Genomic DNA, 27,652 nt, shown 5'->3' on the forward strand with positions numbered 1-27,652 from the left:
TCCAGATAGCCACGAGGTCTTTCCTTAGTCTAAAAGAAATGCGAAGAAATAAAGTAATAAAATCTTTCCACATATCCAGGGGGGAGAAAAAAAAAAAATCAAAAGCCTTTGCACTTCAAAATGTCTACGTGCAATCAACGCATCATATTCAGCTGCTTTATTAAAACCTTCTTGTAAGGTTATTAAAAACCTTTCTGTAGGTTTCTTAAAACCCTTTTGCAGGTTTATTAAAACCTTTCTGTAAACTGTATGAGGAGGATTTCTAGCAAAAGCAGCTTCAGCAAGAGTCGGGTTGGAGTTGGTCAGGAGGGGTGAGGGAGCGGGGCCTGGGGGGCTTTTGTGGCCTCCGGGACACGAGTGGTGGATTCATGGAATCATTTCGGTTGGAAAAGCCTCCAAGACCATGGAGCTGTCACTGAAAACCGGAAAATAAACTCTCTAACCAGTTTGTTAGGTTAGAAAGTCGGCATTGCTTTACTGAACACCGAAGGTACATGGGGATCGCTCCACATAACACACACGCTATCAAAACCTTTTCCTGCTAATATAGTTTAGCAAACAAAGGAATTAGTGTTTATTGGCTACAAGTTACATAGTTCTCTTGTTAATTAGTACTCTATCTTTTATTGGTATCGATTTCTTATTTCTCATGCTAATTAGTCCACAATTTCAGTCTTTTTATTAGGGCATCTAAGACTGGGCATCTCTGATTTCTGTAACGCGTCTTTGTGCTTTGTAATTTTTTTTTTAATATAATACTGTGTGCATTTCCTGGCGTTCAGTGCCCAACAGCGGATTCCTCTCCCAGCTCCACGAGCGCCGCAGCTCCTCAGGCCCCTTAACTTTATAATTTGCTTTTCTAACACACGGACCTCCCATCCCCGCCTCCAGAGCCTGCCTGTCATCGCTTTATCTATTTCACGGGTTTAAATCTCCTCTCGACGACTCCCCGCCGCTGCTGCATGAGCTGATATAAGGAAGCATAAAGTGATTTAAAGAGATCTGCCCTGTTCGGTGGCAAACCCCCCCTCCGGCGGGCGCGCTGAGGGGAGGGCGCGGCGCCCGCCCGCCATTTCCTCCCCTCGGGGGAAGGAGGAGGAGGCTGAGGAGGGGCCGCGCCGCCTCAGAGCCGCGGCCATGGCGGGCTTCGTGCGGGAGCTGGAGCGGCGGGCCGGGCCGGCGCTGCGGCTGGAGCAGCGGGCGGCCGGAGGGGTGGGCTCCGTGGTGTGGGACGCCGCGCTGGTCCTCGCCAAGTTCCTGGAGACCGGCGCCTGTCCCCTCGCCCGCCGCCACGTCCTGGAGCTGGGCGCGGGCACCGGCGCCGTCGGCATCATGGCAGCCACGCTGGGGTGAGGGGGAGCCGCGCCGCCACCTCCCTCAGGGCCTTTGCCTGCCTTTAAACGCCTCTTTTAAACACCGTTGGCGGCCCGGTGCCGTTGTGTAGGTCCCTGACCCCGTGTCTGTGTTACAGGGCGAACGTGACGGTCACGGACCTCGAGGAGCTGCAGGAGCTGCTGATGGTGAATATAGAGAACAACAAGCACCTGGTCACAGGGTCAGTCCGAGCCAAGGTACTGAAATGGTTTGTATGAACCTTTAATGTCTCTGTTCGGCTTTAACGGGGCTAGAATTGAAAGAGAGTTGATTTAGATTAGATACTAGGAAAAAAATTCTTCCCTGGGAGGATGGGGAGGCCCTGGCACAGGTTGCCCAGGGAAGCTGTGGCTGCCTCTGGATCCCTTGGAGCAACCTGGGATAGTGGAAGGTGTCCCTGCCCACGGCAGGAGGTGAGACTGGATGATCTTAAAGGTCCCTCCCAATGCAAACCATATTCCTATTTGTTCTGTGTTCTGTGGTTCTGTAATTCTGTACTGGCTTTGTTAAATTGCTAAATATACTTCAAAACATCACTGTGTTAAGGGATGCTTAATTTGAAAGCACAGTTAATTTTATACTCAGTCCTTTAGTTGTATGTGTTGTTGCTGAAGCTCGTTTTCACTTTTTGTTGGTTTGTTGTTTTTTTTTTTCTTGTTTGTTCTTTTTAGGGGAGAAGATGTAACAGAATTTCAGCCTCCCCCTGATTATATACTCATGGCTGATTGCATTTACTATGAGGAGGTAAAGAGGACTTTGCAAAACCCCTAAGGAAAGGTTCCTTGGGAAGGGGGGGATGGATTCAGTGTGTTTAGTATGAGAAGTGTTCAAATAAATAGTGTGTCTTGGTCCCTGTGATTTTGAGGAATACATAGAACAAGACTGAAAAAGGCATTTTGAATAGATTCAGGGCCATTTGAGTTTCAAACAGGGACTTTATGTTAAACCCCAAATTTAATGTTTATTCCTCCCCCTTTTTTTTTTACATTTGGAATGAAGCGTAAGGCAAAAAACACTGTGAACTGTTGGAGTCATTGGTAAATGAAATGTGAAAGTGCCACATCTGCTCAGTTTGGGTTCTCCTCGTGCTTCCCTTGGGAAGGCAAGAGTAGGAATCATGCTTCAGCTTTGTGGTTGTTGTAGTCTGACCCACGTCCTCAGTTGGAGTTCTGTGGGATGTACATGGAGAGCTAAGAGAAGCTGCAGGAAAAGGGAGATGACCTGAAGAACCCCATGTCCCAGTGCCCTTCCAATGGTTTTACCAGCCCCTGGCATTGACTCCCTGCACGTTGGTCCCGTTTCCATACGTAGTGGTTTGGATCTGAGCCATATTCCAGGAATAACTGAGAAAACTCTCACTTTTGAAACATGTCAGGAAATACTGTTGTGCCTCAAGGAAGTGCCCGCTCAGCAGGGTGGGATGGTTTTGGCTTTGGTTGTAGCTCAGTTTTCTTGGTCAGTCTGTGAAACTCTTCTCCTGTGCAGTCTCCCTTTCTCCTCTGCTTCCCAGCTTGCCCCCATGTTCTTCTCGTCCCAGTTAAAGCACTAAAAATAACTCCCTGCAAAGCAAAACTGGGAATTTCTCTCTTGGGTGAAGACTTTAGCTGGAGGGTATCGTTCCAGGGAAACGAACTTGAAATCCAAGTGGGAAATGTTTAACCTCTTTTGGGCAGTCGTTGGAGCCGTTGCTGAAGACGCTGAAGGACCTCACTGGCCCTGACACGTGTGTCTTGTGCTGCTACGAGCAAAGAACCATGGGGAAGAACCCTGAAATCGAGAGAAAATACTTTGAAGTAAGTGGTTTTTAGCACATTTTCTTTTAGGCTGTTTCGTTGAAAGGAGAGGGGAAAATACAGAGAGTTTCACTCAGGAACTCAGCACTCTCTTCTGAGTGATGGAGCTGCTCTTGGAAAAACTGTTGTCCTCTACTGAGGTGATTTATTTAAATGTTCCAGCTGTGTCACGTGTGCAGGCAAAGGAAAGAAACAGGGGGAACACCTGGATCCCTCCCAGCTGTGGGATGGTGGTCAGTGCAGATTTAACTGTGCACCTGTGATGGCTGTTGAAAAGCATTATATGCAGTAGTAGTAGTAATAATAATAATAATAATACAATAAAAAGGGGAATGGTGAGAATGCCAGGTTGATTTGTATGTGTTCCTAAAAGCACCTGTTTCATAATTAGCTGTGCCTCTCACCCTTGTGGGGCCCTGGCTGTGAGGAGGGCTGGGCTCGGCTCTGCTGAGGTGCCACTCCCACAACTAACAACAGGTGTGGGTGTTTCTGGCTGATTTTCTGCTTTTTTTTGTGATTTATTTCCTTCCTTGGCTTGCCAGGTGCAGCCCAGTTAATCTGAGCGTGTCCAGAGCCCACGGTGGGGTGGTTTAGCCTGTTTTTTCCCCTCTCTTCCACTTGAGAGGGTTGGCAGACAGAGGCAGGTGCTGTGGTTTGGCTCAGCGCTTCAGAGATTGGGGGAAGCAAAATCTTGGAACCACAGAATTGTTAAGGTTGGAAAAGTCCTCTGAGATCATCAAGTCCAGTCGTTCCCCCAGCACTGCCAAGGCCACCATTAACCCGTGTCCCCAAGTGCCACATCCACACATCTTTTAAATCCCCCCCAGAATGTTTTAGCACAAGCTTTATATAGATTCTTCTGAAGTGTTACAAGGTGTCGTAGCTTTGAATTGGTGCTGGGGTGGTTAAACCAAGGGTGAATGTGCTGCACTGGGTGGGAAAAATGGCTTGGGTGGTTGTAGAGGCCTCTGTGGAATCATTCTGTGTGTCCTTGGACAACCAGCTGCTTCAGATGGACTTCGAGCTGGAAAAAATTCCCCTGGATAAGCACGACGAGGAGTATCGCAGCGAAGACATCCACATCATGAACATCCACAGGAGGCAAACGGTGGGTCCAGAGAATCCCAGAATCCCAGAATGGTTTGGGTTGGAAGGGACCTTAAAGATCGTCTTGTTCCATGGTTTTGGCACTGTGGTGCTCAGCACCTCCAAGGGCTGGTTCGATCATTTTGGGGTTAATCAATGAAGCACAAAGAAAACACTTTGCATATTGTGCTGACACAACATGTGGGTTCAGTGCTTATAAATCCATGATTTTTGTAAAAATCTCTTCACAGAATTTTCCATCGTGAGGCCTTTGACCGCAGGATGTGTCCTCTGGCCAGAGCTCTGGAGAAGAGGGAGAAGGGGGTAGGATAACACCACAGAGGGACTGTCTCCGGTGTGGTTGGTGACTCATCCACACCAAACAGCTTCTCCCTGGTGGACTTGGCACGAGGCACCAGGGGTGGGCTCAGCAGCTGAGATCTCCTGCAGGACAGATGTGGGCTGGCCATGCCTGTGGGCTGAGGAAGGCAGGAAATGGGACTGGAGCTTCACCTGGAGCAGCCCAGGATGTGTGTTCTGGTATCTCTGCTGGGCTTGTTGGGGCAGCACTGACGAGCAGATCCGAGGACACCACACCCAGAACTGGGCCAGGCAATAAAACTTCTGCACCCGGGATGGGTCTCGGATGGTGGGTTGTTCTTTCATCCTGTGTCATTCCTGCAGAGCTCCTGGGAGTCTTATCCCAGGAGCTGGGGCTGTCGTGGTGGTGGTTCCTACATGGACACACCACACCTGTGTGCAATCCTTGTGCCTTTTGTTCCCACCTGCACTCTTGGGTGGAAAGCTCTGCAGCTCAGCTTTGACACCTTCCCGTTGTTCTGGTGCGCAGGGTCGCCATGGCTCTCGGTGTTCCCACCACGCTGCCTCTCGCAGCACAGTGGTGGCTTTGAGGTGTCATTTCAAAGGAATTCTCGCTTCTCTTGGTGTTGGAGCAGCTGTGGGAGTTGGGGCTGCGACAGAGGTGCTGCTTGGCACAGTTATGGGGTTTTCTCCAAAAAACTGGGGGGTTGGGAGGAGTTTTGCAGGTTCCCAGGTGTTTTCTGCACCTGCCCCGAGCTCGGGCTCCCTTTCTCTCCAGTAGGAGTGTTCCTTGCAGACTCCACACATCCTGAGACACTGTCCTGGCTTGCCGAGCGCAGCAGCGACGATTAGCGGAGGTGAGAATGTAATTTGTCAAACCACACGTGTTATTTGTTACCTCGTTGTGAGAGGAGCTCCTTAATTACCCAGTGGCCTGCAGGAAGGGATTTACCGGCGTGTTCAGACCAACGTGGCTTCCCGGCTGGAAGCTCTTGTTCCAAAAGCATTGTCCAGTGTGTCCCAAATCCCGGTGGTGGTGGGGATGGTGTCCCACTGGGCCAGGTGCTGAGGGTGATAAAGGGGGCAGCAGCCTTTCCCAAGATTTTGGAGCTGGTGGAGTAACTATTTTGCCTACAGGATGTGCAGTTTCCGCACTGCCTTTTGCACAGGACTCGAATCTCTTGCTCAGAAGAAAAAGGGAGGAAGTTGTGCTTTCTCTTCCTCGTTGGCTGCTGCTCTGTGCCCTCAACTGTGACTGTCCCTGGCTGGTGACAGGGACCTCGTGGGAGGAGGGCTGGGCCCCGTCACCCCCCGTGTCACCTCCCGTCACCCGGCGAGGGGGATGTACAACCCAACCACTTCTGCTGCTCCGTGGGGAGGGAACTGCCGCTAACCTGGGCAGCAGGGAGGGGCCACCACGTGACATGGCTGCTGCTTTTCGGGGACAAAAAAGGGCTTTTGGAAAAGGGGATGGGATTGTACTGCGGCTCAGCTCCACCGTGTCTGAGCAGGCTGGTGGTGCCTGCTCTGAACTAGGAGAGGGTGTCGGGGTTCTTGTGGAAAACAGGATGTGAGGGAAGTGCTGGTCCTTCTTAGTGACCTCTCTGCTCTCTCACCTGTTTGGTTTGTCCCTGTTGGCTTTTTGTCCCCTTTCCTTGGAGAGATGGGGTGTTCTGGTTCCATTAGACACAGGGGCTCTTCAGCAAGGTCTGACTTTGCTGGAGTCGGGCTCTGTTCAACCCCTTCTGCCAGCCCAAATCTGTCCAGCTCTTTCCACACAGGAGAGTGCATCCCAGGGTGTGCAGCTGCTTCCAGGCTGGCTGTGGTGAGAACTGGCAGCACCAAAGCCACCACATCCTGTGCTTCATCTTGCCAGAATTTGGTTACACCCTCACAAGGGAGAGCAGGAAACCTCCCCACTCCGCTGCTGTGGGAGCCGGTTTGGTGCCACAGGCAGAGACGTTTGGGACACCGGGGCGTTTGCCTGGAGTCACACTTAAATCATGGATGATTTTCTGGAATGGTTTCAACACCAGCTCGAGTGATGGGAAAGTGTGTGGGATGTGGGTGTGGAGGTGATTTTTCCCGGGAGAGCTGTGGTGCTCCTGTGCCGGGGCGGCATCGCCTCGTACAGCCTTGGCGGGTGGCTCGGATTGGTCTCTCCGGTGTCACCTGTGTCTCTGTGACAGTAATGGCAGTGCCACCATCCCGTGGCCCTGCTGGGGCTTTCCTGGGCTGCTCACCCTTTGCTGTGACAGCCGGCGTAGCTTTTCCACTTCCCCTCGGATCCACGGCGCGTGCGTGGCCCGGGAGGGAGCTCAGTGTGTGGTGGCAGCTGCACAAACCCCTGGTGGCTTCTTGTCGTGATACCAGTCACGACAGGGCTCAGAAAGTGCAGGGCCTGTGATGCTCCGTCATTATTTTTTCCCTTTCCTAGGAAAAGCTTGGAATGCCATGCAGCTGGCGCAGAGAGTGCCGGTGTCCCAATCCATCCATCCATGAGTGATTCCCAGTGCTGCTGCGGAGCCCCCTGGGACTGTGTGGGAGCAGGACCTGCGCCCACACAATCCCACGGGACTGGTGGCTCCGCTTGGGAAAGTCTGTCCCCTGCAGCTCTGTAATCATTTTCCGTGGCATGTGATCCTGGACAAATGGGTTTTCCTCTTGGAAAATGATGCTTCTTGCCTGCAGTGTTAAGAGAGAGTGTTGGAAAATGGCTTTTATTCCAGAGGATCCGCTCCCTCCCGCTGGCCGCGGTGGGTTCCCGGTATGTGGCAAACAGCTCCGTTAAACGGTGTCTCCCGTTGATTTTGTGGGAGCAGCCACTCCCAGGCTGTGGCTGCCGCCGTTGTGCCACTTCCTGAGCCTCACCCGGGGAGCAAACGGCTCAGTGACACTGTCACACCCCCACTTGGTGATGAGAAAACACATCCAGGGGCTCCCATCCCACTGCTCCTGCCTCCCCCCTTTTAGGGCCATAGGTCAGGACAGGGTTAAATGGGATATTTGGAAGGAATTCCTGGCTGTGAGGGTGGTGAGGCCCTGGCACAGGTTGCCCAGAGAAGCCGTGGCTGCCCCATCCCTGGAAGTGTTCCAGGCCAGGTTGGACAGGGCTTGGAGCAACCTGGGCTAGTGGAAGGTGTCCCTGCCCATGGCAGGGGTTGGAATGAGATGGGCTTTAAGATTCTTTTCAACCCAAACCATTCTGGGATTCTGTGATTTCAAACCCCAGGCGTTTGGGCAGCCTGAGCTGGGGGATGGGGACACTCCTCGATGGCATTGCAGGAACTGTCCTATGAGAAGCGTGTGGGATGAGGAAAAGGGATCCCAGCCTTCACCTCCCTCTGCCTCCCCAAACTGTCAGTTTGATCAGCTTGCTGCTCTCATCCTGGGGGGGGAAGCTGTGGGACCTCAGTCTCGTGGTCTCCTTTCACATCCTGAAAGAGAAAGTTAATTTTCCAGGACCATGCAAACTGTGGGGTTCGTGCAGCACAGAGCCCAGTGAGTGCCTGTTCCTGCACCGTTGGGCAACCACAGCCCTGGTTTCCAGCCCTGAGCCCAAGTGTTTGGGTGCTCCCAACCCCAGGGAGTGACCTGGGACCTCCAGGGTGATGGTGTTCCAGGCTTGTGTCCAAGCTCAGTGGCCTCTTGAGGCTCAAATTCTCCCAGCCACCATCCTGTGGGAAGGGGAAGGAAGAAAAGGGGCTGAAACTCTGTCTTTGGCCTTTGGAGACATTTTTGGAGGATGTCTCCCACTGGACATCTGAGTCCACCCCAGGTTTGCCACTGGAGGTTTCTCCCATCCCTGTGGGAACACATGGCCCACAAGCAGCACCTCCATCTTCAGGTCTGTAATTACTTGTGCCCATTATTTCTGCCCTCACGAGCTCCCATGTGGAATGTGGGGGCAGCCGAGGCCTTGTCGGGGTGGCTTGGATCAGGTGGCAGAGCAGAGCTCCTGCTTTGCTGTGGGCGCTTTTTTATTCCTCTTGCACTTCTGGGTTTGGTTTTGGGGATTAGTTATAAAAAGGAAAAGGCTGCGGAAGTGAGGAGGCAGCAGTGGGCGGGAGGGAAGTGGCCTTGGGGAAGCAGCTGGGCTGGAGACAGCTCTGGCTGAGCTGGGATGTGGTTCCTGGTACCCTGCCAGGGCCGGCTGAGGAGTGCAGGACATCCCCCTGCCCGGCTGCCGGCAGGACACGTGGCAGGGCCCTCTCCCTGCACACTGCCAGGAGTTCACCCTTTTCCTTCCTCTCCCGGCGACCAGGCAGCAAAAAAGCCACCGTTTCTCCCCGCTGTTCCTCACCCTGCCCTGGAGGAGGGTTTGCTCAGGGCAGCCTTGAGGCCCCATCCCGGCACGTCCCCATCCTGGCGTGTCCCCGTCCCTGCATGTCCCCATCCCTGCTGAGCCCACACTTCCCATTGTGCCCGAAACCTCTGACTCATCCGTCTCTGCTCCGCTCCACTGCAGTCCCGGGCGTGTGGCAGCCACCGGCTCACCGGCGTTTCTGTTCCCCTCTGTGGGCCAGGAACCAGCTGCTTCTCTTCCCAGTGACTACTCTTCCCACTCTGCTCGGCCTCCCATCCTGCCTCCAGCTCCACGTCAGCAGAATCCTGGCCCCAGAGCCTTGGAGCAGGGGATTAACTCCCCTCTGGATAGGATCTGTGCGTCCCAAGAGGAAAACAGTTGTGTCCCTGCTGGAGATGGACGTGTCCCTGGCTGCTCCCTGCCACCCCCTAGGCATCCATGCCTGTATTCCAGCACCGACTTCCATGTCCAGGATGATGCACAGACCCATTCCCAGTGCAGACTCTTGGAATCTGGTCCAAAGCCACGGAAAAAGTTGTTGGTGACAGCGGTTTTGCTCTTCCTGCCCAGCCCAGCAGTACAGGTGCTAAATCCAGCGTGGCTGGTTTTGGGGCAGGGCATCATTTTTTTTGGAGGGCTTCATTTCTAGGGGGGATACATCACTTTTGTGGGATGTGCATTTTTGGGAGAGCAGCGTGGATTCAGGGGTTGCTTCCCACAGTGTTTCCCAGCGCATGCAGGACCCTGAGACCTCCAAGAGCCCCGGCAGGAGAGGAAGCCAAGTGGGATGGGGCAGGTGGGTGCTGTGAATCCCACAGGAGCTGGGAGGTTTCCACGGGAGCCAGGAGGTCCCCAGGGAAGCCGGGAGAGCCCAACCACCCCATCCCCACCACCCACACCGTGGCTGAGTCACTCCTGCAGGTTCGGTGCTTCCTGCAGTGTTTGCACACCCCCCCCCGTTTCCTCCAAACCCTTTTAGGTGCCCGGTTTCCTTTGGATTTGAGTGCAAGGAAGGAGTTAAACAACTACAGGCTCGTGTGGATTTGGGCCAGATATTTAAAGATCCGGGGCTGGGAAGGGAAAGGGGAGGTGTGATACTCTCCAAACGCTCCCTGCAAACACCTCGGAGGCTCCCGCTGCCGGTGCCGACCCGCACTCCCAGCAGCGGCTGGTGGGGGAGAGGCAGAAAATGCCTTGCTCCTATTTTTAGCTCTTCCACGGTGTCATTAGAATAATCTGGGATTGGAGAACGTTGCCGTGCAAAATTGCCTGGGAAGGTAGAACTCAAAACGGGAAGGCTTGGGATGCTGCAGGGTGAAGGGGATGGGGATGGAGAGGGAACACGTGGCCGTGGTCCAACGGGAGCTGCCTGGGGAGTGCCGGTGGTGACAGGGATGGTGGTGACAGGGACGAGCTGATGTGACACAGCAATTAATAGGCACGTCCTTAATTACATCCCGGGAGAGGGGGGTTTAAATAGAGACAAGGCACCTCCCAGGGTGGGTTATCCAGGCCAGAGGGAAGTGCTCAGCCCTGTGCCAGTGCTGGGGACACGTTCGCAGCCTTGTCAGTGGTGCCACCAGGCTCCTCACCCTGTTCATGATGGTGTTCCCATGACAGTGTTCTCTCATTGCAGCCCTTGCAAACACCCTTCTGGAGCCTGGTGTGTCGGGAATAAAACACATCAGGAAGAGCTGAGCTAAAGGGAGGAGCTCAGCAAGGCCTGCTCAGGGAATGTCCTGCTGAACCAGGAGCAAACTGGTAGGAACTACACCCAGAATCACCCTGCTCCGAGCCAGAGCTCGTGCAGGAGTCACAGCCCTGGCCACACTCCGCCCCTCACGGATCTCCCGCCCTCGTCCTCCTCCTCCTTTGCCCCTTGGACAATTGGGCAAAGTCCAAAGCTAAACATTAGCTCAGGTCTTGAAGCAGCTGCTGACGGGCCACCCTCAACCGTCCCCTTGCCGGTTGGATCTCGTCCCCTTGGACTCAGCCTCCACCTCCACGTGTTTCTCCCCCTGATTTAAGGTGCTTCCTGATCCTTCTGTGGCCTCCTGGGGCCAACCATCATTTATTCACCTTTTCCCCCAGAATATGCCCTGAAAAGCAGCATCTCCCTGCTGGCACATCCCTGGTGGTCCCCACAAAACTCCCTTCCCAGTACCTGTGCACCCTCCAGTTCCTCTTGCCCCCCTCCTACTTTCTGTCCCATGAGCTTCACAATCCCAAAAATACCTGATTTCACATCCTGATTTTGCAGCTCAAGTTCATCCTGGCAAAGGCTACAAATCCAAACAGTTGGGTGTTTATTTGGCTGCACCCTGGTCCTGGTGGGGGTTCACCAGGACTGTCCTGAATTTGTGGTACCTCCATCATGAGCCCTTTTTTTTGTCAGACTGGATCATGGGAAAAGGGTTCCGTGGCCTTGGGGGTCGTGGCCAGGTTGGAGAGCATCCTTCCCATCCCCACCATTCCCTGTGCCAGGTCAGAGTAGGACCAGAACACCTTCCTCTGCAACCAGACATGAAATGGAGCTCAGAGGCTCATGGAAAACCCTGAGCAAGTGGATATTGGAGTGGTCTTGGAGGCTGAGTGGGACCCATGTGGGTGTTTGGAATGGGGTCTTGGAAGCGGGTACTGCAACCAAGCCAACTGGGAAAATGGGAAAAAAGAGTCACCCCAGATAGAATAACAGGCACAGGTCTCAGACCACCTCCCCTCCCGCACACCTTGCCTGGATGCACCTCTCAGCTCTCACAAGGTCCTTTTTTGGGGGGAATAAAGCCCACTAAAGGGCAAGGATGGCTCCTCTTGACCCCCAGTGGTGCCATCCCACCTCATCCATCCCAAGGGACCTTGTGGCTCCATTTGAGCACCCGCTGGGCCTTGAGGGTGGAGTGTGATCCTTGCACAGTTAATTGGATTTGGCCACTGTGACAGAAGGGCTGGGGATTAGGGAGCAGGGGAGGAATTACAGGCGGGGGCGGGAGCTGCCCTCGGGGTCTTTTGTCCCAAGGGATTATTGGCAGGGCTGATGGATGGGGTTGGAATCATGTTCGGGATGGTCGGTGTAATCCCTTGTGGCAGCGACGTGGGTGGCCCTGGGGATGGGCATGGGGGGCTATGGGATTCACCCCTTCCATGGACAAACTTCCAGCTCTCCTCGGGATACAGGATGCTCCAGGTGCTGCTCTGTCCACATCCAAGTGATGGGAAGGGGCCGTATCCCGCACCATGACCTCTCCAAATGGATCAGCAGCTCCTTAAACCCACCCAATAGCCACTAGCAAACCATGGAATCATCCTTTCCTGATGGCCTGTGGAATTTCAGAGCAGCCAGACATGTCCTAGTGCAGCCCTTTCTGAGCCTCTTTAGCTGCTGGTGTTGGCTGTTATCCTCAGGGTTGGATCCTGCCCTTCCTGGGACAGGGTGTCTCTAAAGCAAGCAGGGACCCCAAGGTGAGGTGAAGGGGTGAGATACTCTCTGGAAGGGGATGAGATTTTTGTTCCCAGCAGCTGGAGGTTCCCAGTGGGTGGAAAACATCAGAAATGCCCAATAAAGGGATTGTGGATGTGGGTTTCAGCCCCACAAGGGTAGAGGAGCATCACAGGGGGCTCCTCTGATATCCCTTCCCTGCCACAGGGCTCCTGCTTTTCCAGAGCAGCTGGAAGGCCTCATTTCCTTGGAAATGAGTGGGAAGTGAGCTCCCTAAATCCTCTGGACATCAGTCATCCTGTTGCCAGACTTGTCAGGGCAATCTAGCTGGAGGGGACATGCAGCAACCGCTATGCAGTGGCCACAAACACCTAATTAGGGTTAAAATAGCAAAAGGAAAGTGTGGTAATGCTGGCACTTGGGATTTGGGGCAATTCCAGGCTTAGGGAGAGCAACAGATCTGCTCTGGGTCATCTGCAGGCTGATAAATCAGCCAGATGATCCTCTGGAAAACCAAAATTCAGGAGAAGCCAGTGGAGGCAAGGGAGTAATATCGGATGGTAGCTGGAAGTCACCAAGTCATGTCCCTGCTCAGAGGCCACCAAGGCATCCCCTGGAATGACATGTCAGGCAAAGTAAATGTGTTGAGGCAGTGACAGGGAATTCCAGGGGCAAATCCTGGGGCAAATCCCAGGGATTTGGTGACCAGCAGGAGCCAGGTCAGACCGTATCACAAGTCACTCCTTGTCTGCCAACCTGTCCCATCAGGAAGGTCTTCCCATATTTATTTTGGGAGACTGGAATGAGCACGGCTCGTCCTTGCCCCGGGCACCAGGCTGGTCCTGCAGGACCCAAATCCATCTGGGAAGGCCGGGGGTAGCCGGGGAGCTGCTCGGAGCAGCCTGAGCCAGGCAGGGCAAGTTGGAGCAGTCCAGGAACAGGTAATTCCTGCTGCACCTCATGGCAGGGATCACAGGCGGAGCCGCTGGGGCCGGAATGCTGGGGCAGGACGGAGAGAACCCTGTGCTCCAGCTGCACAAAAAAGGGCTCCAGCCACAAAAAAAGGAGGACGAGAGGCTGAGGGAGGCAGGAGAAGTGGAGGTGCCCTTCCTACTGAGTTTGCTCTGGGTGCTCAGTAAAGCCTGGGAGTGGTGGGAATCAGGACACACAGGCACCAGCCTGAGGGTGTCCAGAAAACTTTAAGGAATCTCCTTTTCCGCCCCAAATTCCCAATTTCTCAGCCAAGCCCTGCCATCGGTGGGTTTGGCAAAGCCAAGAATGCGATTCACTCAGGGAAAACCAGGAGCTTCCATAGGGATGGGGTGGCAACACGTGGCCTTGGAGTGCCCTGGGAACCCGTGTGGGGTCCATGTTCAGCGGGACAATGTCTTTGGCCAGCGGGATTTTTCCCCCAGGAGAGCGGGAGGGTTTGACGGCGCCCACCGCGCAGGAGTTAATTGGGTTTTCTTTCTGCTAATTGCGAGGGGAAGGGAAGAATGCCCTTAATTAATGGGAGGGCAAACCAGCCGTGCAGAACTGGGCTGGATCCACCAACCCATGCACAAAAAATCCCAGCTCTCCCCCTCGCCATAGCAACGGGAAAATGCGGGGTATCCTGCTTGTTCAGCCAAAAAAAACCCCTGGAATACCCTCCTGGGAAACACGTTACCCTCACTGGTGAGTGGGACGTTCCCAGGGAAAACTAAGACTCAAAGTGATATTTTTCAGGGATTAAAAGACTGCTGGGGAGGTCTGGGTGCAAGGAATGGTTGGATTTGCCTTGTGCTGATGAGCATTGACGGGGTCTGATGGGACCTGTCTTGGCTGGAGGCGTCTTGTAAGGCCCTGGGAAGGATGTTTGGTCCAGGAGGAATGTTGTTCATCCCAGGTTCTCCCACCTCTTCCTGGTATGCCTTAAATCCACCCCTCCTGTACGGGCAGAGGGGTGGGAGGACCATGTTCCCCTCTGCATAAATAATAATAAAAAGTCTGCAAGAAGCATTAAAAAAATTCACTCTTGTGAATCAAACTCTGGGAGCAGAGGAAGGCTTGGGAGAGACCCCAGAGCTCGCCTCCGCAGCCACTCCCAGTGGGAATTTAGATGTTTTCTCCTCTTCCATTTCAAGCCTGAAACATCCCTGCTGGGATAGCTGGTTCCACAAGCCCAAAAAAAAAAAAAAAATAATAACAACCCACCCCGTGTGAGTATGAAAATCATATTGAAAAGAGCTGAAATTTAATTAGGTCACATCCTTGTGATCTGGTGATGCAAATCAGTGCCTGGCACTGCCTGGAAAATGTGACAGCGGTTAATGAGGAAAGCACGCCGGTGGGATTTCCCTCCGAAGCTGGACAGCTGGGGAAAACATCAGGAAAACTTCATACCCCTCTGGATTGCTGGGAGGTGAAACTCTCCTGCAGGTCTGTTTTGGGCCTGGAGCAGAACTGTGGCCACCACCCAGGGCTGTGGTGCAGACGACGCCCGTCGGTGCTGGGATGGTCAGTCACTGGATCGGTGCCGTCATTCCCACTGGAGCTTTTCCAAGGAGGCAGATGGGCACTGTCAGCTCCTCAGGTGTGGATGTGGGTCAGTACTGACCCTCTCATTCACCTACACCTGCCATGGATTGAGGAGTGGGTGTGGAATTTCCTTCTCCAGTTTGCGGCACCAACGTCTCCGTGTCGGGGCTGATCCCACCCTTATTTTGGGGGAAAACCCGATGTTTTTGCATGACAGTGTCCAGGAGACTGTGCACGTGCCAGGTGTAAATCCATAGGGAAATTTTGCTGCTGCCCTCCCTGTGAGACCCTTTGGGATTACTCAGGATCTTCCATATCTCTTGCAGCGTCTGGGACCAAACAACTCTCCACTTTCAATTTGGCAGCCACTGGAAAGTGAAAGGGAAACCTTCTCCCAACCCCAGCAGCAGCTTTTCCCCCACATTCCTGTGATCCAGCCTCCTGTGACCCCACTGCAGACGTCTCAGCTATTTGCAGATGCTTTTAGGGCTCAATTTGGGATGAGAAAGCCAGGCCACAGCTCTATTGCTTGGCAACAGATTTCCTTCCCAAAAAATCCCACCCCAAACCCAAGTGTTATATTTAATTCAGTGGGAAGGCTCACAGGCAACGCCCTGTGAACACTGTCAGGGCAGCCTGGGCTTTGTGGAGGGGATATTTTGGGAGGATGGGGGTTGGTTCTGGGAAGACACGGCTGTGAGATGGGGGGGTGCCCCCCAAGGCTTCCTACTCATGCAAAGAAAGGGCAGAAATGCCCAGATCCAGTCCCTGAGTCTCCCACAAACCAAGAGAGGACGGCGTGTCTGTCCAAAAAATCATATGATGGCACCAGGAGCCACATCAGAGCCTTTCCTTCTTGCCACGACCAGAGAAGCTGTGGCTGCCCCATCCCTGGAAGTGTCCAAAGCCAGGCTGGACGGGGCTTGGAGCAACCCCCCATGGCAGGGGGTGGAATGGGATGGTCTTTAAGATCCCTCCCAACCCAAACCATTCTGGGATTCTACACTGTGTAATGTCTTCGGGTTCATGGAGCCCATAAAATCTGGGATCCATCGAACATCAGTATAGACAAACCTTTGCAATTCATTTATACACACACAGATATAAAAATATAGATGTAGGAATCTTTGCAGTTGTTGGAGCCAGCAGCAGTCACTGGGGTTTTCTCCTTTCCCTGAGCTCCCCCCCAGCACAGATTTAGACTGAGATCTAATTTAGATCCACGTTTAAAGGCATTTTGCTTCCAGCTCCAGGCTGACCACGGCCCCACGCACGGACTGCAGCCAAGCTGAGTGTGTTAGAGGTTGGCTCTGCTACAGAAACATCATCCCATTCTTTTTTCCAAGAGCTCCAAGCTGACAAAGCAGCTGGGCTGGAAAGATGCTCAGGGAGCTCCGGCACTGGATCACCCAGCCCTGGTACTCCTGGTCCTCCCACTCCAGGTGGCCTTTTCCAGATATAATCTGGTGGAAGGGACTGGGCAGCACAGATCCCACCAAAGCTCATGGAGAGGTTTTGAACCTGCTGGAAGATGCCAAACCCCCAACCTGCTGCTCGTCCCGGAAAATGGAGCCCCCAAACAAACACCCCACGTGCTTCCCCCTCCCAGCATGGGCAAGGCCTTTGCCAGGACTGGCAACGCCAGCACAGCTGGAGTCTGGATTTCCTCGTGTCTTCGGGAAGCAGCTCCATGTCTTGCATTAATTGCTTTCTTAATTACCCCCGTCCCCCTCCGCGGCGTCTCCCGAGGAGCGGATGACACGCCTGTTGGACACGCTGGATCGCCCGGCTTTTCTTCCCGGCCCCGTTTATTTATTAGCCAGCGTTCCCTTCCCAACTAACCGGATTTAATATTTTTGTTCCAGTTGGCCAAGGTTTTATTGACCGTGGAGAGGCAGAAATCGCTGCCACACACCCACGGCGCGGGCGGAGACGCCGAGGTCGGGACGAGGCACCCCGTGGCCATCCCAGATCCAAAGGGAACTGAGGAAGCAGCAGCCTGGACATCATTTTTCCCTCCGTGCTGCTCCCAAAAGCCTGGCTGTTGGCACTTAACTTACTCCAGACACACTGTATGTGCACATACATTCCTTGGCCATGCGGTCAGACCGGAAAAGATTGCCTTCAGCCCAGGAACCGCAGCGGGAAGGAGGCTGGGAAGAGCTGTGCAGGCACCGAGGAGGGAACGCTGCAGCCTCCAGAAAAGCTGCAGTCAACACTTTTTTTTTTAGGAGCCGTGGTGCTAAAAGAGGAACCGCTGCGGGACACGCGGTTGGAAAGGCTGAGATGGCTGGGGGGGGGAAGCGCTTTTATTCTGGCAAAATCCCTCCTCCCTCCTGAAAATCTCCCTGCAGGATTTTGGGCAGTACGAGGAGCCCCTTTGGGTCAGAGCCCCTCCCAGGATCCCGCTCCATGAGCGCTGACATGGATCCAGCTGCTCCCAGGAGCCTGGACTTTGTCACCTCTCCCACCGACACGGCCCAGTCGAAGGGTGTCTGAGAGCACCTCACCCAGCCAGGGCTCACTCCCAGTGCCCACAACATATTCCTGGTTGGAATCACAGCCACATCCAGGCACCATCCCTTACACTCACATGGATCAGGGCAGGGTGGTTTCTGAAGGGTGGCAGAGTCACAACCCCCACAGGGAGAGTTTTGCTCCCGATCCCTCAAGCCTCGTGCTCCAGATTTCACTCCCTGCTCCCACCAAACAGCCCTCCGAGCTGCCATTGGGAAGTTTGGCATCCTGCATCCCCAAAGCAGCTCCAGGCCCTGACCAACAGGAGTTTTGGCAACACCGGCGCGGTGTCACAGCTCCGAGCACTGGGTGTTCCCAGCCGAGCTCTGCGCTTTGCTGGGAATCACCACAGCGGGATGGGATGCTCAGGAGCTGTGGCAGGAGCGGGGCTGAGCCCTCAGATCCCCCTGGATGGCACGAGGCTTCCATGCTCAGACATTCCAGCACTGCGCCGGGCTCGGAGCGCGTCAGTCACTCACCGGTGCCGCACCGGAATTTGCATAATTCCAATTATGTTTCCAAAACGGGGAACGGGCTCTGACAACAACAACTCTGCAGTGCCTTGAACAATCAGAGAAGAGGGGAAATCGTTGTCTTGACGGCCCTGCAAGTGCTTTCCGCCGGCAGAAACTCAGCGGGAAAGGATGCAGCATTCCAGGTTTTCCCAATGAGACCAATGGAAATAAACGTGTTTGAGGAAGAATGAGCCTCCCCCAGGCACTGCTCTGCCTCTCTGTCCTCCCATCCCTGCAGTCCCCATCCCCTTCCTCCCCCAGGAGCATCCTGGCTACCTCACCTCCTGCCTTTCCCAATTTTCTCCTGCACCCGGAGGCAAAAGAAAACCAGGAATGACGGAGCCGGCTGGATCTGCCGTTGGTGTGTTGAGCCATCGCTGCCAAGGAGGCAGGAGCAGCAGGATATTTAATCTCCATGAGTCACCTCTCCCTCCCTATCTGCCATCTGCAAGTGCTCCAGCCTGAACTGCAGGTTTGGGATCGGGCTGCTCCGGCCCCACGCAGCTGAGGATATCCCGGAGCCTTCCTTGGTGCAGGCTGGGGATGCCGGGGATTTGGTAGATGTTAAACACATCCACGGATCCGACGCCTTAAGTAGCACCTGGTTTTCCCAGGGCAGGTGCTGGGAGGTGGGACAGAGCCCAGGAGGAAGCTGTGGGTGCCAGAGGCCTCTTCTCCAGACGACGGAACCGGCGGCAAAACACTCCGTGTCTGTCGCGGAGCGCCCGCGGTTAATTGGCAACCCGAGGGAGGAGGGAGCTGCGAGGACAGACATCAGTTCATAAACCCTCAAGTGTTGGGAAGCTCCAGATTTTCCAAAGGCCCAAAAGTTACATATGCATCAGGCTGCCCAGAAGCTGGCAAACACCTGAAGGAGTTAATCCGCAGATCCCGCTCTAGGATGCCAGAACTCCTCCAGTGTCAACGTGATTAACCAGTTTCACTACTCGGAGAGTTTCCAGGGGGAGCAGGAGTGCTGGAGAGCCTGGGAGAGGGGAAAGAGGAGCTATGGAGCCCCTTCTCCCCCATGTCAGTGTTCCAGGGGACCACTGGAATGGTGAGGAGGCAAAAAGTGAGTGTAGTGTTGGGGGAAGAGGTTTCAGGCTGTGACCTGGAGGCCTTGAGCCAAGGAAACCCACGGGTAGCTTCCAACGAGGTGGAAAAGCTGCAGCTTGTCCTAGTGGGGAGATGCATCCCCCTTCCAAAATCATAAGGGTCGTGGTGGAAAGAGAAGCTGGGAAGTTTTGGTGCCGTGGTTAAAAGCACAACCTCCCATCAAGGGGAAAATGCAGAGGAGGATTTCTCCACGGGGAATCAGCCAAACAGGTACGGCAGGAGCGAGATCCTGAGATTGCAGCTGCCAGGCTGCAGGCAGCGTTCCTTAAAGGAAAACACATCACTGCCCAGGTCTGCAGTATTCCCAGCCCTCCCTGGAGAGGCCGGAATGCTGCAGCCAACGTGGCCAGAAGCAGGTCCTGGACAGAGCGGTGCCGCAGGAGAGCGGCAGGAGCTCCCAGATCCCAGATCCCAGCCTGGCCGGTGATCCTGGCTCACAAACGCCACATACTCAGGATGTTTGGAGGCAAGGGCTGGAGGACTTTGGATTCATTAGCAAGTCCAAGGCTGTAAGATGAGCCAGAGTGAGATGTAGGGACAGCTCGTTGGCAGCGGTTCAGCACCTTCCACCCCAGCCCTGCTGAGCTTGGCTCATCTTCCAGCGAGCAGGTGCCGGGGAAGCTCGTCCCAAACCTTTGTGCCGGGCAGTAAGGACTCACCCAGCACACCAGCACTGTCTGTCCTGCTGCTGCCCCTCACCTCCCTCTCAAAATGCTTTTATTTCCTGTGCTGACATGAAAACCAGCCCAACGTGGGTCATCCCAGCCCAGAACACTCATCATGTTGAAAATATGAGTAACTATGATATATATAGGGTGGAATTTGGACATTTAAACACGATGCAATTTGAACACTTAACAGACAGACTTGCTCTGGAGGGAAAGGCAGAGCCAAATCCCTGCTTCCCTGCTCTCCATGGCATGAGGTGGGTGCTGGGCTTGGTTACAATCAGGGCAGTAGCCTGGAAGCCACAGGTACGTGATAGGAAAAGCTTCCCAGAGAGCTGGGTGAGTTCCAGGCTAATCCAGCCCCTGTGGGGAGAGGAGCCCTGGCAGATGTTCAGTTATGGGATAACTGCACCGGCACATCCCGGTCTGCTGGAAGTTACCAGCCACGGGGTTGTGCTGCTCCATGACAGCCCCCCCACTTCCCAAGGGAAAATGTACAAAGCTCCTCAGGGAGAAAACAGCAAATATTAACAGCAGGAGGACCACGCAATCCCACGTTCCATGGGCAAAGTGCAAAGTCCCCTTCGGAGCGAGCGCCAAGCCAGCGGTGTTGCCCAGACAGGAGCTGTCAGCACCAGGCCCTGCAAACCCTGGAGCTCCCACCCTTCATGGGACGGGTTTGTTCTCCAAACACCAGCTTGAAATGAATGGCAGAGGTATTCTGGGGTTCTGCTCCTCTCCATCCAGGCGGGTGCCGTGCTCTGATGGACCCTCACGAGCATCGCTGCAGCTCAGCCCAAAATGTGAAATAAAAGTGCACTCCCATAAACCAGCCAAAGAACCATCAGATCAGTGCAGTGTTTGCTTCAGCTTTCTGTGTATTTTCATCTCCTGCAATGCTGAGAGAGAAAACCTCCCCTCCTGCTACATCAGAATGAAACTTTGGGATGAAGCCGGTGCCTGGCCCAGGCAGCGTTACACCCATTACAGTACAAACAAGGAATCCATTCTAGGCACAGACACAGGGATAATTTAGGAGTTCTTAGGACCAGAATCACAGAATGGTTTGGGTTGGAAGGGACTTTAAAGACCAACCAGTTCTAACCCCCTGCCATGGGCAGGGACACTTCCCACCAGCCCGGGTTGCTCCAAGCCCCGTCCAACCTGGCCTTGGACACTTCCAGGGATCCAGGGGCAGCCACAGCTTCTCTGGGCAACCTGTGCCAGGGCCTCAACCCCCTCACAGTCAGGAATTCAGGTTGTTTTCTACACCTTGGCTCCCTCCCCTCCTCTGTTTAACCACCGAAGGAGTTTTCACCCACTGAAGGGCAATTTGGGCACCAGGATACCTCCACAGATCCAGGAGTTGCTGGTGGCACCCCTGGGAGTTGTCCTCACCTGAAAACTCACGGGGAAAACCAAGTGTTTTAAGTGCTACCAATTTCCAAGCATCACCAACTTCCATCTCTCAGGACACCCATTAAACCCTGCTGAAGTATTTTTCCTCACTAAAGCTGTCCTGAGAGATGCAACTAAAGAAACCAGGAGCAGAGGAGTGAAGTGCATCCTCTGGAAGGGAAAACTTGAGAGGCAAAGCAGGAGCCAGAGCCTGTTAAACCGCTGTGAGACTCAGCAGATGAGTCACATCTTGACTCTTTTCTTTCCCCCCTCCTTTTTTTAAGGAGGCCAGAGATACCTGTTCTTAAGCAAGAGCAGAGGCACTTCCTGGACAACCCGCCGCACACCCCATTTCCCGCCTGTAAAAACCACCTTCCCCACGAGCTTTGACTCTGCCCTGCACCCTCCAGAGCTAACACTCTGGGCTAAAATTACACCATTCTGCTCTCTGGGTGCTCCCAGTTTTGAAAGTGAGCTGGACTGTGGGGCTCCACCTCGGCCTGAAGCCCTGAGAGCGACGGTTCGGACGTAATTCCGAAACACAGCCCTGAGCGGTGCCGGGGTCGCGCGCGGGACCCCAGAAGAGGAACTGAGTTAGTCAGCAGGGGTGACACTCTCTCACCAACAGCCCCTGGAAGCTGATTCTTCCCCGTGAGGTGAGGGGGAAGCTTTTCTTTTTCGTTCCAGAAAGCTCCAAAGCTGAGGGGATTTCGGATCCCGCACGCTGAGCCCTTCAGGCTGGACAGATACGGGAAGCAAATCCAAGATAAAAAGCACAGTCGTGCTTTAGAGGGAAGTCTGAGTCACAGTGCTCACACCAAGGCTGCTTCCACACTCTGCAGCGAGCTCTCCACCCCTGGCAGTTGCTTTTCCCATTCCCAATTCCCAGTGAGAAGGGATATAACCACAGGTCCACCACGGGCTCTCACAGACCTCATGTCCAGCTGTTCTGACAACGTTTTTAAAGCAAGACACATTCCTTCAGGAGGACTTGGATTAGCAGGGGTAATCTCGCATTAGGAATGGCAGGCACACTTTTTCCAAGCCCTGTCCATGAGGATCAGAGCCCTGTGAGCGAGGGCAGAGCCCTGAGTGAGTCAGGGTGCAGTTCAGAGTCACGCTCCCCGCGGCCCGATAAGCGCCGGCATTTTGAGATGTGACTCACTACTACAATGAGAGAGACACGAGTTTCCCCCTCTGGAGCCCTGTCTCCCAACTCCGAGGAGTTTAATTAAGCCAGAGTAAGTTCATTTACACAGCCACACCCTGAGCTGACATCCAGGCAGACAGAGCCCGAACACCCTGGAAGGGGAAGGCTTTGTGGGGAATCCACCACCCCTGGGCCCAGGGACTCCCACCTGGCTGGATAACCATGGAATGGTTTGGGTGGGGAGGCACCTCAAAGACCATCTATTCCCAACCCTCTGCCACAGGTAGGGATGCCACTGACCAGCCCAGGTAACGATGTTTCCCGAGGATTCCCAAAAGCTTTGCAACAAGAAGACAGTTCCCAGACTCGGCCTCGCACCTGGAGCTGTGGGAGCCACCTCGGAGACTCTGCTGGCAGAGCCTGAGCAGCCCAGCTCCAGGCTGTGACCCCGCTGCCTCTCCCATGGGATGGCAGCTGTCACAGTGTCCATATCCCGCTGCTCCCATCCCAGCCCCCCACAGCTCCAGCACCTGCCCAAGTCCTTTTATCGGCTCACTCGTGTCCTGCTCAGGCACCACAGAGCCCCAGCGTCACATCTGTCGCTCCACAAGCACCTCGAGTCACTCAGCAGCCCTTTTGTCCATCCCTGCATGTCCTACACCGGCCTCCTGTCCTCCCTTTCCAAGCAATCCCCTCCGTGGAACAGCTTCCCAAGTTACGTGGGGCTGGCACCGAGGCTGGATAACCCTGACACCGAAATTTGCTCGAGATTATTAAACGCCAAGTGGGAATATTAAAGAAGCACCATCCTTTTCCACTTATAAAAATAGTCACTCATCTAATTCTCCAAGGAATTACAGCCAGGCTTCCGAGCTGGGAGATCCAGAACAGAGCCCTCTTTATCTCAGCACAACGCCACCAGATTGCCCCTTTCTGTTTCTCTCGTAATTAAATATAAGTAACATACCAGGAGAGCTCCGCTGTGTAATTGCTTTATTTTTCTGCTTAGTAGTTCTTTACCAACACTACAGCCATATTGAGAACACAGAATTCCTGGTTACTCCAGTCAGGGGGGTCACAGGCCACAAACTCAGTCACTGGTCGGACACGATTTGACGCCACTCAGAACTCACTCCACAGAACTCACACGGACACAAATCGATGCACTTGGAACTCCAGATGGGTTTGGAAATCACCGGGTTTCGTACAGGATTCCCACTTTATCCTGCCTGTGAGCCACTACCTCGTGGTGGAGGTTCAGCTACAGCCTAGAAAGGACATGTTGGAAGTGAAACCTGTGGGGTTTGTTCGGTACCGACGGCCCTTTATTTTTGACGTCTCTGCCACATCTTTCAGTAACTTTTTCTCCCCCTTTCTCCTTCCCCGTTCCTCCCCCCCCCCCCAAAAAAAAACACCCCAAAACATTAAAAAAATTCCAGAAGCAAAAGCAGTTTCCTTTCACCTACAAAAACAGAATAACAAAGTCACTAAGGGAATACAAAGTTGTGAAGTCAACGCAAAGGCTGCCCCAGCACTTGGAAACACAGGAAACCAACTCAGACGAAAAATGAAGTTACTGAAGTTTTCATGTTGACTGAGAATAGGTTTAAGAAAGTTCAAGAACCATTAATAGAGCTTCAAGTTTTCCAGTTTAGGCATTTACTTTGTGCTTGGCTATTTTATTGATGCTCCAGAAGAAAACAGTAACCATACTCTTGTATTTTTTTTAAGTTTTTATACCACCACACTTGTTTGTTAAGTTACAGCAACAGGAAAGAAAAAAAAAAAAAGAAAAGAAAAGCTAGAAAATAGAGCAATGATTTTTCCAATGGCAAAAAAGCCTTGGATTAAAGTAAACTAATCCCACTTCCTCTTCTTTAGGGCTGAGATTGAAGAGTTATTTCTACATTGAGCTTCTTCAGACTCCCTAACTCACAAAGTCCATCAATGCTCTATCTTCTAGCACCAAGAACCCATCCAGTCCCATTTGCAACCCACATCCAGACAAGTCTTTTTGGAACCGTATTCTAAAAGGACTTCGAGCAAAGCATTGGATTTCAGAAGTGAATTCAGGATTTTTTGTCTTCCCACACATCTTTGGTAAGAGCTCCATAATACAAGGTACTCTCCATGCAGAGCCACCACTGCAGCAATGTAGTGTAACGCCCCCCAATGCCATGTAAAACTTATATTCTTGGAAAAAAAACAAAACAAACAAACAAAAAAATTAAGGAGAGATTAAAAAAAAAAAAAAAAAGGAAAATAAAAGCCATTTTCTTCTGGTTTTGTAGCATACATTCCTAGAATTCCCCACCGGAGTTCTAACTCCTTGAGGAAATCTGAAGTTAATCCTTAAGGCTGAATAAGAACCAGCTGCTTTAACAGTTTGTGCACCCAGCGTTAATTAATACTTGATTGAGTTTTTTATGCAAATACTCGCCCTGGGTGGGGTTTTTGATTGGCCAGTCACCTCTACTACAGGCTGTGACATGGCTAACGAGCTGCTTGCCCTTTAAGAACTAATTATGGAAGTTTACATTCAGCGTCGATTCTCTCTCTCTCTCTCTTTCTCTCCCCTCCCAGCTCTCATTAGTAGTTACTCAATGGGCTTCACACATCCAACATAGTTCCCTTTCCTACAGGACTACAGCAACAACCGGGACACACGGGAGGCTCCAGCTGCTCGCAGGAGCTCGGTCCAGGCTTGGAAAACTAAAGCAAGAAGTGATTTCCTCAAAATGGCCATAACTGATGTCAAAACCACCGGGCTCGAGTCGAGCTCAGCGCGGAACTCGCCCCTTTTCTCAAGGCTCCAACATGGAAAAATAATAACAATAACAACAGTTTCCTTCTTTCTGTTGGAAAGGACCAGGAATCCTTTTAAGGTAGAGGCAAGTCAGTGCTGGATTTTCGCCTAAACATCTGCGATTTAAAGCAAAACTCGCTGCAACATTTGTAACGCTGCATCTGCTTTTGGAAGGAACCTCCACTCGGGGGGACCGGCACCGAGTAGCAAAAAACTGCAACTAAACGTCATTTTAAGACCAAAAAAAAAAAACCCTGACCTGGAACTACGGACACCGTTCCTGTCTCGCTTGCTGTGTGGCGTGGGGAGCTGCTTTGCATCCCCTCCTCATGCATGATGTATGACGGGGCAGAGCTCCCCAGCTGACATTCCAAAAGCAGTTCTTACATTTCCCGGCGCCCGATATGCACTTCGAAACAACACGTTAACAGTGGAATTCCCACTCTCTGCCACTGCAGGCAAGAATTCCCCTCGTTAGCCTGAGCCGTGGAGCCAGACCGAGTCGCTGTTTAGTTACAGATTAACAGAACTTTTCTTTTTAAAAAAAAAAAAAAAAAAAAGAAGAAAAAAAAAAGTCCTTAATATAAAAAGACAGACTGCGGTTTGATTTTAAGCAATAATTTTCAGTTTACTAGATGAAGTCGACCTAGCAACATATCCTGCAGGAATGCAAAAAAGTAGCAATCTACAGCAAAGTGAGAGAGAGAGGAAAAAAAAAAATAAAATATATATAATCAAAAAAAGTAGACCCAGAAAGCATACACTGAAAAATGGACCCCCTCCCCCAACATCCCCCCAAAATAATTCAAACCAGCAAAGGGCTATCGAGAGGAAACAACAACAAAAAAAAAACCAACAAAAAAAAAAAGTTACTTAGCAAGTCTACAATGTGTCCTTCCCCTGTTTGCTGGAAGTCTGGCATAGCATCTAGTGCCTGTGTTCGTGTCCCATTCCGAGGTTAGAGCATCCTAACGCCAAGCAGGAGGAGTTAGAACAGGAATCCAGCCAAGGGTGCAGGAGGAAAGGGTGGCAGAAAGGTGATCGTAATCCTATGGATGCTTTTTATTTTTTTTTTTTTTTTTTTTTTTACTTTTCAGTAGAGAATCATTCTTCTGGAAAGCCACGTGGGTTATTTTTTTTTTTAAATTTGTTTTTCTGTTTGTTTGTTTGTTTCTTTAATTCTTTGTAGACTAAATAGTTCCTCTCCCCATTAGGATTTATAATTGGACGTTAACCACGTCAGCCCTTCGTAGAGTCCATCCCCCGTCGTGGCACAGGAGGGCTGCACATACCAATTCCTATCCCTGATCCGGGTCAGGCCCAGTTTCTCCTGGATCTCGTGGGGTTTCATGGCGTCGGGCAGGTCCTGCTTGTTGGCGAAGATGAGGATGATGGCGTCCCGCATCTCCCGGTCGTTGATGATGCGGTGCAGCTCCTGCCGCGCCTCGTCAATGCGGTCGCGGTCGGCGCAGTCCACCACGAAGATGAGCCCCTGCGTGCCCGTGTAGTAGTGCCGCCAGAGGGGCCGGATCTTGTCCTGGCCGCCCACGTCCCACACGTTGAACTTGACGTTCTTGTAGGTGACGGTCTCCACGTTGAAGCCCACGGTGGGGATGGTGGTCACCGACTGGCCCAGCTTCAGCTTGTACAGGATCGTGGTCTTGCCGGCCGCGTCCAGCCCCAGCATCAGGATCCGCATCTCCTTGTTCCCGAAGATCTTGGACAGCACCTTGCCCATCTCGGCGGCATCCAAGGGAGGGCGGCAGGGCGAGCGCCGGGCCCCGGCGGCGAGAGAGGGGGCGGGCGGGGCTCAGCGCGGGCCGCGCATGGGGCGCCGGGGAGGCGGCTCCCGCTGCTCCGCCGGGCCCGCGGCGGCGGCTCCGCCCGCTGCTGGCTGTGCGGCGGCCGCGGCGCTCAGCTCATGGGTGCCGGGCGGTGCCCCCCGAGGGTGCCCGGGCCGTGCCGGGCGGTCCGGGCCGCGCTCCCTCACCCGCCGCCGCCGGAACAGGGGCCGCGCGCGCCCGCGCCCGCTTCCGCCCCGCTGCCGCCGCCGCCGCCGCGCCCCCGCGCATGCGCCGCGCGCGCGCCGCGCCCCGCCCCGCCCGCCTTCCGCCCGCGCCTTCCCGCCCGCCCGCCGCGCGTGCGCGGGAGGCGGTGCCGCGCCCCTCGCGGGGCGGAGGGAGGAGGATGGAGGGGGCGTGGCCTCAGCGTTGATTGGTGGGAGAGAGCGGGGGGCGGGGCCGCGGTGGGGAGAGGCGCCACGCGATCGCGCGTCAGCGCGGGGCGCGCGCGGGGGGGCGGGGCGAGCCTTAAAGGGGCAGCGGCCGGCTGGGACCGCGCCCGGCACCGGCCGCGGGGAACCGGGAGAGAGCCGGGAATGTGTGGGGATAAATCCTTGTCTGGGCACGCTGGGTCTGCACTGTGAGGGCGGTGAGGCCCTGGCACAGGGTGCCCCTGGATCCCTGGAAGTGTCCAAAGCCAGGTTGGACGGGGCTTGGATCGACCCGGGATAGGGGAAGGTGTCCCTGCCCATGGCAGGGGGTGGCACTGGATCATCCTTTTGGTCCCTTTCAGCCCAAACCACTCTGTGATTCTGTGATGCATCATCGGGTTTACAACTCCGTGTTCTCTCGGGACACTCCCTGT

The 27,652-nt window shown here is 53.7% G+C and overlaps 2 protein-coding genes across 2 annotated transcripts; one reads left to right on the forward strand and one right to left on the reverse strand.

The window, feature by feature from the left end:
• Positions 1–556: 556 nt before the first annotated feature.
• VCPKMT (valosin containing protein lysine methyltransferase) lies at positions 557–11,340 on the forward strand. Its single transcript, XM_051772203.1, has 6 exons — positions 557–1,349; positions 1,472–1,582; positions 2,046–2,118; positions 3,048–3,167; positions 4,171–4,275; positions 4,505–11,340. The coding sequence occupies exons 1-6, from the start codon at positions 1,138–1,140 to the stop codon at positions 4,517–4,519; spliced, it is 636 nt and encodes a 211-aa protein (XP_051628163.1). The 5' UTR covers positions 557–1,137; the 3' UTR covers positions 4,520–11,340.
• Positions 11,341–23,176: 11,836 nt separating this feature from the next.
• ARF6 (ADP ribosylation factor 6) lies at positions 23,177–27,057 on the reverse strand. The gene has a single exon (XM_051772209.1). The coding sequence runs from the start codon at positions 26,742–26,744 to the stop codon at positions 26,217–26,219; it is 528 nt and encodes a 175-aa protein (XP_051628169.1). The 5' UTR covers positions 26,745–27,057; the 3' UTR covers positions 23,177–26,216.
• Positions 27,058–27,652: the final 595 nt, after the last annotated feature.

Source organism: Manacus candei, unplaced genomic scaffold, assembly GCF_025592945.1.
Source record: "Manacus candei isolate 608988 ecotype Guabito, Panama unplaced genomic scaffold, ASM2559294v1 h1tg000150l, whole genome shotgun sequence".
Lineage (NCBI taxonomy): Eukaryota > Metazoa > Chordata > Aves > Passeriformes > Pipridae > Manacus > Manacus candei.

Coding starts and splice junctions, on each gene's coding strand:
- ARF6 (XM_051772209.1), bottom strand. CDS start 26,744: ATGGGCAAGGTGCTGTCCAAGATCTTCGGGAACAAGGAGATGCGGATC.
- VCPKMT (XM_051772203.1), top strand. CDS start 1,138: ATGGCGGGCTTCGTGCGGGAGCTGGAGCGGCGGGCCGGGCCGGCGCTG. Junction 1,350..1,471: donor ATCATGGCAGCCACGCTGGG/GTGAGGGGGAGC, acceptor TCTGTGTTACAG/GGCGAACGTGACGGTCACGG. Junction 3,168..4,170: donor TCGAGAGAAAATACTTTGAA/GTAAGTGGTTTT, acceptor TTGGACAACCAG/CTGCTTCAGATGGACTTCGA.